We start from the raw sequence: 8958 nt of genomic DNA on the forward strand, positions 1-8958 counted from the left end.
CACACACATGCACACACGCATATATGTAATAATATAAAAGTGGTGTGTATATATAATATAAAAATGCTTCCAGATTATTTAAGATAAGTATCTTCATGATGGCAAGGAGGTAAATGGCTTTTATCTCCTACTACATGTCAGGCTCTTTGGTAAGCATTTTATATAAATACATTATCTCATTTAATCATCACCACTGAATTATAAAATAGGTATCTATAGTCCCATTTTACAGATGAGACCTCTCTAGTCACAACTAGAGAGGTAGGAAATGGACTTTTGAGAGTGGTAAAGAAGATACTGGTTTAGACGGAGAGACAGTGATATTCTAAGACACTGTTTGATTATGTGTCCACTCTCCAGAGTGGTCAGGAAAGCTAATTTCATGGAGGGGTAGGACTTGTACTGTTTACTGAGAAAGGGAACAAAACAGAAGAATGGGGTTTGTGTAAGTGCTGATGAGTTCAGTTTAGATGTGTTGAGTTTAAGGAAGGGAAGATCTTATAGAAGGTGGGTACAGCCAACTGTGGTAAGATTTTGGGGGTTTTGCCTTGAATTATATAGATTTTTGTTAGACATTTCTTTGAACGTTATTAATAACATTTAAACTTTGTGTTCGTGAAGGAATATGATGAGCTGTTAATGCCTTGAATAGTTAAATAAATTTCGGGTCGATTGCATGATTTGTGAACATTATAGCTACCATGTGCTACGTGGGTTAAGGATATTTTTTAAGCAAACTGGATTGTATGAAATCTCTTCAATTTTTCTTTATTATTTATTTATTCTATAAGCAAAGCTTGTTTATTATAGAAAAATTAGAATATAGAAGTTACCATGAAGGGAAACAAACAGTAGTCCTAACACTGGGTTGAATGTATTTTGATTTTTTTCCTATGTGTTTTTTCTTTCAGAAGTATGGCTACACACACCTTTCTGCAGGAGAACTTCTTCGTGATGAAAGGAAGAACCCAGATTCACAGTATGGTGAACTCATTGAAAAGTACATTAAAGATGGAAAGATTGTGCCAGTTGAGATAACCATCAGTTTGTTGAGGAGGGTAAGGAGTGTGAATGCCAACCAGTTAAAACCAACAAGGAAATGAGAAATTAAATCTGCCCTCCCTTTGAGTAATGAAAAAAATCAGAGTATTGAATTTCTTGCTTGTGGAGGGTGGTCATGGTGTTTGAGAATGGCAGAACTGGAAATTCCACTTTCACCTGGGAAGAAATTGTACAGTAGGAAACATTCTCTACCTTGGTCTAGGATCAGCTACAACTGAACATTCATATGTGTACACTTGACCCTTCCCAGCATGCAGAGAATCCATCCTCCTTCCATTTCTATTTCTTTTTCCTCCTTTCCCTTTTCTGTTTTCTTCCAGACTTTGTCCCTCCCTCCCTCTTTCTTTCCCTCCCTCTCTCCCTCCCATGACCCTCCCATTGTTGCCATTCTCTCAGTCTTGATGTTTCCTTTTCTGGTGCATGCATCACCATCTTCAGTGTGAAATGCTGAGACTAACAGCTATCAAACTAAAATAGGTCCCATCTAAAAACAGATGCCTTGCATTTACATGATAATTCTCCACTATAGATTCTCAAGATTATAGTCATTAATAGATATTTTCACATATAAGAAACGTGAAGGAGAAATGGAAGAGTGGGAACAGCAAGAAATAGTTGAAGCCCAATGGAAAAGAGATACATGAGCTTCTGGTTGGAACCAGAGAAACTTGAAGAGTGGCTCATTCACACACATTCTTACCTCTTGTCTCAGAGAGTGGAGTAACCTGCTTCCATTCAGAGTAACTAAATCCTCTTTCCTTATTCTCTGGATTTAATGCCCTTTCTCCACTTTTATGCTTAATTGTGAAAGAGTAGTCTACATTTTTTACTTTTTCATTTTCTACTCTTCAGCTGTTTGCACTAAGACTCTATTTCCATCTTCATTGAAACTATTCTTGCTGATGTTACCAGTGATCTCTATCAAATCTAGGGGATATTTTCAGTCATTTTTCTTGTAGCCTTTAACTTCCTGTCTTTTTGAAACTCGTTCCTCCTTTGTCCTCTGTGACACCGTTTCTCTTGATTCTCTTCCTCCTTCAGTGACTGCTATTTCTTAAGTCTCCTTTGATAACTCTTCTTCTTCTGCAAGTTTCTTAAACCATGATGCTTCTCGGGGTTTCATCCTTGGTTCTCCTCTTATTTTATACATTTCTTGCTGGATGTTGTTAGCCATGTCCAAGGTTTTCACTGTGCTAATGATCCCAGAATCTATAACTCTAGCACAGATCTCTTTTTCTGAACTCCAGACCTATATTTCTTTTCTTTTTTTTTTTTTTTGGCTGCACTCCACAGCTTGGAGGATCTTGGTTCCCTGACCAAGGGTCGAACCTGCACCATCAGCAGTGAAAGCACGGAGTCCTAACCACTGGACTGCCAGGGAATTCCCCAGACCTATATTTCTAACTATTAGGCATCCATCTGAACGTCTCACAAGTATCTCAAAACCAACATGTCCGAGTCTGACTGTATCATCTAAAATGTGATCACCCTTTATTTCCTATCCTGGTTAATGGTTGTACCATCTACCCAGCTGCCCAAGCCAGAAATCTGGGAGCCATCCTATATTTTCCACCTCTTCCTCACTTTTCCAAATCCACTCAGTGAGCAGATCCTTTCAATTATCTTTCTCTTTATCCTCTTCTATTTATTAATAGTTTTTTTCTCCTCTATTACTACTACTATCATCTTAGTTCAGATCCTCTTTTTTTTTTTTTTTTTTTTTTTTAGTAATATTGGGAAGAATGCAGACATTATGTTGGGAAATCAATCACTGAAATGTATTTTTCATTTTTTATTTATTTATTTTTTGGCTACGTTGACTCTTCGTTGCTGTGTGTGGGCTTTCTCTAGTTGCGGCGAGCTGGGGCTGCTCTTCATTGTGGTGTGCGGGCTTCCCATTGCAATGGTTTCTCTTGTTGCGGAGCACGGGCTCTAGTCATGCGGGCTTCAGTAGTTGTGGCTTGCAGGCTCAGTAGTTGCAGCGCATGGGCTTAGTTGCTCCGCGGTATGTGAGATCTTCCCGGACCAGGGATCGAACCCGTGTCCCCTGCATTGGCAGGTGGATCCTTAACCACTGCGCCACCAGGGAAGTCCCAAGATCCTCTTTTTTTCTTATTTGGACCATCACTAGAGCCTTATCATTAGTCTTTTGCCTTTAATCCATCTTTGTCCCCTTCTAATTCATCCTTCATGGTGCAGTCAGTGATTTTTTTTTTCTAAAGGTGATGGGAGCATGTTCTTCTACTACTTAAAATTTCTCAGTGGTCCTGTATTGCTTGCAGAATAAAAACCAAACCCTTAGTGTGGTATAATAAGTTCTTCATTAATTTTGGCCCTACCTACTTTCTAGTCATTTCTCCTTCCACTCTCTACACGCATCCTAAGGTTCACCTTTACCAGCTTATTTCAGATTCATCAAAGCTGTTATGCTTCTTCATTTCTGAGCCTTTAACATCCAGTTGACACCATCTGGAGTACCTTGATCCCTGTCTGCCTGCCATTTCATTATTCAGAATTCAGCTCCTCTGCCACCTTTGGTAGAGCTCTTCCTGGCAGTTTCCCAGGTAGTTTGTGCTTGCTTCTTCATTTTATCACAGCATCCTTGCATACCTCAGTATAGAATTTAGCACATTTACTTACACATATTTGTTACCCACTGGACTGTGAGCCCGCCAGGGGCCATGACCTTGCTCTTCATGTTCCCTGATGGTAGGCCTTGAATGAGTGTATGTTGAGTGAGTAGAATATTGATGTACCCCTTCAGATGTCTTCTACTACCATAATTGGGATAGAAATGCTATAGCAGGGGTCCAAAAGCATTCTGTGAAATTTTGTGAATATTGGAGAAGCTAGATGCTGGGTTAAAGCCAACCCTCAGATAAAGGAATTAGGGGTCCTGACAGCCATTGTTCTTCTTGAGGAACCAGGAAACTCTGAGCACTGAGGGAACGGGATGTTTTGCTTTAGAGTAGAGGCTCCTCTGGAGTTTGTCGAAGGCATGCATCTGTGCTTATCTCATGGTGATTGATAGTGGTAAGGATTTGGAGATTCGAGATCTGCATCTCCCATTCACATATTTCCACATTCTACCTAAATTCAGACTTTGGAAGAGGATGGTGAAATGTGCAATTCTTGCTGTCTTTCTGAATGTATTGTTTCCTTTGCTACCTGTGTTTTGGGGTGGCCAGTGGCATTTAGGTTTAAATTAGCTTCAGTTTAAAAAAAAAAAAAAAAAAGACTATTGACTCCTACACTAATAATTAATGCTAGCAATCTCTTTATATATCCAAAGCTTCTTGCAGTTGGACTTGAATTATTGCAGAGAATCTGAGTACCTATAGAAGCAGCATACTTCCTACCATAGCAAAATGACTTGGGAAGAGGAAAGGGAAGGCAAGATAAGGGTCTCTATTGACTGGAGCAAAGATACTGGTTAATGCTTATTTTTCTCTTTTTGCTGTTTATAAGTTCGTGAAAATAATATATGCTTAACTATAGAAAATTCTAAAACTACAGAAAAAAAATTGTGTGTGTATATGTATAAAATGGGGGATACATAACCATAACTCTACCAGCTTGAGGCAAACGTTATTTCCTTCAAGTCTTTTTTTTCCTATGCACCCTCCACGCTTATGATTTAAAGAATAATAATAAAACACACCCATATAGCTATCACTCTGCTTAAGAAATTGCATTAATGTAGTGTTGAACTTAAATCTTCCTTTTTCATTAGGAAATGGATCAGACAATGGCGGCCAATGCTCAGAAGAATAAATTCTTGATTGATGGGTTTCCAAGAAATCAAGACAACCTTCAAGGTTGGAACAAGACCATGGATGGGAAGGCTGATGTATCTTTCGTTTTGTTTTTTGACTGTAATAATGAGGTACTGAAAATCTTCATCTGCCTGTATGGGCTTTAAACAGCTGATGGTCAACTATTAGAGAAAAAGAAAGTGATTTGTTTCACTTATATTTACATTTTATATTGACAGCAGTATTTTTTGAATTGGTAAAGTTGGATGCACAGAACAGCACTGTCTTAAGCTATTTGGCATCAGCAATATTGTGGGCCTAAAATCTACTTTATTTTCAAAATAACAAGAATTTGTGTTTTGTTTTGAGTTAAGAATTGACTCATACCATGTTAGGTAATGAAGCTGCATTGTTACTTCTTGAGTAGGCACTATTATCAGAGAGTATCTTGCCTTAGGATGTTGTTTACTGGAAAAGAAACACACATTTCTGGGAAGTTGGGAAAACTTTCTACTTTAAAGAAACATGTATGATAGCCTGATTTGTCTTCTAAGAGTGAAATGAAAAAAAGCAGGAAAGCAGTCTTTTTCTTTCTGTTACTTCTAATAACATACCCAGACATACTTTTGAATAACTAAATGAATTTCTCGGTATCTTTTTTTTTTTTTTCCCGGAATCATTTAATTAAAAGGCCTGAGTCTGTATGACAGCTGTAATATAAACTTTATTAAATTAATGCCAACGGCCTGAAAGAATAAGAATCAGCAGTACTGCCTTGAAGGAAGTTGACTATTCTTAGGTTGAATTGCAAATGTGCCTGTGGTGGAGAGACTTGCTGCAGCCTTTGAGTTGTTTTAAAATGTAACTCTCTTTTTCCAACCCCAAAAATATGTTTTCACTTATTCTTCAGAGTTAATTTTAGAATGTTACCACAGCTTTATAACTAAGGAATGTTTATTCACGATTAACAAGGGATACTTTATTCAAATGCAAATATGTTAACTCTTAAATATTTGGATATTTATGGAATTATCAAAAAGTAAGCAAAAATGGAACAAAGTTTGACGCATGTAATTCATACCTAATAAGTTAATAATAGATGGAACCATACACATAGAGATCATCTCTTTATTGCGGTTTGAAAAAAAATACACAGGAAAAACTGAGTCATGAATGAATTCTTATTATGCTCTGTACTTATTTAACCTAGTTTATATAAATTGAACCACATGTTTCAACTTTGCATGTTGATTAATGAATTAAACACATTGGGTTTAATGCAGGGTTTTGTTGGTAATCTCCGAACTTTCTTCTCTTTTCAGGTTTAAAAGACTGGCAAATTCATATCTTTTTAAAAATAACTTTTTATATATTTCTCTTTTTAGATCTGTATTGAACGATGTCTTGAGAGGGGAAAGAGTAGTGGTAGAAGTGATGACAACAGAGAGAGCTTGGAAAAGAGGTACTTTGCAGTTTTTACACATTGCCACCACGTCTCAGTTTGGAACTTGAATAACAGATAAAACACGTGCCCCATTTTGGACCAGAAAAAGAAAATGTCATGCTTAAATATGTAGAATGGCTTGTCTAAAAAGCTGATAAGGGAGGGAGCCAACTGGGTTTTATTCTGTATTGTCCCCTGATCTGTCCTATAACAGAGGAGAGAAGTATGCTTAGAACTTTGCAATATTTGCTTTTGTTGCAGAATTCAAACCTATCTTCAGTCAACAAAGCCAATTATTGACTTATATGAAGAAATGGGGAAAGTTAAGAAAATAGATGCTTCTAAATCTGTTGATGAAGTGAGTATCCCTAGCCTGCCTAATAGTAAAGTAACAATGTGATTTGGGGCAGGGAGGGGAGCAATATGCAGGAGAAAAAGAAATACCATGACAGATTATTTTGCTTTTCAAAACACTGGAGACTGAATGAAAAGCTAGACTTTTTCTTCTTTTTTTAAATTAAAGTATGTATATTTTATCAATTTACAATATTGTGTTAGTTTCAGGTGTACTTCTTTTTGAATAGAGTCTAAAATGGGTTTTACAATTTCAGACTTGTTCTTTGTAAAAAGTGGGTGGTGTATTAATTCCAAACCTCTTTTCTCAAGCACTGGAAAATTGGCATTTTCAGAACTGTGATTTGGACCATGATCATTTTTTAAAAATCTGTAACATGAATAGTAAATCATCTAGCTGAAGAGCCCCAGGTTTCTTTCATCTCTTCCATCACAGAGCACGTAGCTCCAGAGGTACAGGGTTTCCATGACTCAATGCTTGCCTCTTCCTTCATGAATCTTGCGTCTCTGTACTGTGGTTTGCGGACTCTCAGTGCCCAGCCACTACTTTTATCATATAGTCATTTTTGGTTTTTTATCCATGGTCCCTTCCTGTAGAGGTGAGGTAATACAGAAGACTTAGTGTTTTAGAATCAGAACTAGGAACATAAGCCACTTCCGTTTACTTTTACTTTTTATAATATTGGTAGCCTATCAAGAAGTTTGTTTTGTCCTAAAAGCACTAGTAAAATTGAAGCAACATGTTCATAATTTTATATTGAAGCAACACATTCATAATTATTTACGGTTTTGTACTACTGTCTAAAGTAAAATAGATGAAACTAAGAAATTATAATGTGTTTTTTTAATTATCCATTTTGAAAATTCATGTAAAATTGACTTTTAACAGGAACTTAGCCATATGGTGTTTTAACAATATTTGCCTTTTAAATTATTATTATTATCTTTTTCCTTTACAGGTTTTTGATGAAGTTGTGAAGATTTTTGACAAAGAAGGCTAACTCTAAACCTGAAAGCATCCTTGAAATCATGCTTGAATATTGCTTTGATAGCTGCTATCACAACCCCTTTTTAAGGCAATTTTAATCTTTCATAATTACATCTCAATTAATGGCTGGAAAGTATGTAGTAAGACAAATTAAATTTTTTATCTTCATTTTTTTTTTTTTGTCACAGGAGTAGACTGAATTCGAGTCTAACTTCATCTTAGCTATGGTGCTCACAAAACAAAGAAGGGTGTTAGCTAGTTCTTTATTTTTATTCAAAAAGAATATCCCTTTTATAGTTTGTGCCTTCTGTGAGCAAAACTTTTTAGTATGTGTGTATATCCCTTTAGTAATTACAACATGTTTGGATTAGGGATTCCCCACGTCTTCTTTCTCTTGCAGGTTTTAAATTTCCAACCTGTTAAGTGAATTTATGGACCAAATTCTAAGGAACTTTTTGTGTAGTGAGTTCTTGGACAATGTGTTTGGTAAACAAACTCATGAAATGAATTCCTAGAAGTATTTTAGTATTTATCAAATAGCTGACCATTTCCTATAGAAAGGTAAGAAAACTTAAGCTTTGTTTTACTACAATTTGTACAAAGTTGTTTGCAGGGCATAGTCTTTGCTTCCAGGGGTTGGGATGGGGGCACTGGGGGTTCAGAGCCTGGTGGAATTGTCAGCTTTATTCTGACATAAATCTGAGGGTAAGGGGCAAGGATCACATCAAATGACATGTGTTCCTTTTGCTCTATTATATAATGTTATTAATGATTAAACTGATCTTAACAAAATTCCTAGTAGTGGAACCTTGAAATGCATGTACTTAGTAGATTTATGGTAAAATGCTTTGGTTAGTGTTTTAGTAAGACTTCAAAGTTTTTTTTGTTTATTTTCTAGACTAAGCATAGGGTTAATACAAAGCAGAAGAAATCTAATGGTTAAATTTCCCATTTGTATTTTATTTGCTTGAATACTTCTTTTCGTAGTTGTTTAAGAAGATTTAAAAATTGCACTTTGGTCAGAAAAATAATAAATTTATCTTATAAATGTTTGATTCCCTTCCTGGCTACTTTTATTCAGTAAATTCTTTTCTTGGCATCATGTTGAAGTATTAAAAGGTACAGAATTCTTAAAAAGATATAGAGTCCAAAGGAATTTTCTCTTAAATTCATTCTTCCTTTAAAAATCTCTGAAAAATTTGTTTTCTCCTTATCTTTTTCTGCCATCACTAATGCAAAGTGGTATCCAAGGTTCTTAATGTGAGATTTATTAAAATTTTTCTCATTTTCAGCACTTATACTGTTTGGTATACAGGGTTAAATTGGGCAAGGAATTTTGACTTTGTATAATCAGA

At 36.0% G+C, this 8958-nt stretch overlaps 1 protein-coding gene across 2 annotated transcripts in view; it reads left to right on the forward strand.

The window, feature by feature from the left end:
• The window catches only part of CMPK1 (cytidine/uridine monophosphate kinase 1), a 33212-nt gene extending 24651 nt beyond the window's left edge, over positions 1-8561 (forward strand). Inside the window, exons 2-6 of one of the 2 annotated variants that reach the window (XM_068539842.1) lie at positions 915-1058; positions 4796-4948; positions 6203-6279; positions 6523-6619; positions 7575-8561. In XM_068539842.1, coding sequence (XP_068395943.1) covers positions 915-1058; positions 4796-4948; positions 6203-6279; positions 6523-6619; positions 7575-7616 — 513 coding nt within the window. In that variant the 3' untranslated portion in view covers positions 7617-8561. Of the gene's footprint in view, positions 1-911; positions 1059-4795; positions 4949-6202; positions 6280-6522; positions 6620-7574 lie in introns of both variants that reach the window. The other variant, XM_068539841.1, reaches the window with a different exon arrangement.
• Positions 8562-8958: the final 397 nt, after the last annotated feature.

Source organism: Eschrichtius robustus, chromosome 3 (assembly GCF_028021215.1).
Source record: "Eschrichtius robustus isolate mEscRob2 chromosome 3, mEscRob2.pri, whole genome shotgun sequence".
NCBI lineage: Eukaryota > Metazoa > Chordata > Mammalia > Artiodactyla > Eschrichtiidae > Eschrichtius > Eschrichtius robustus.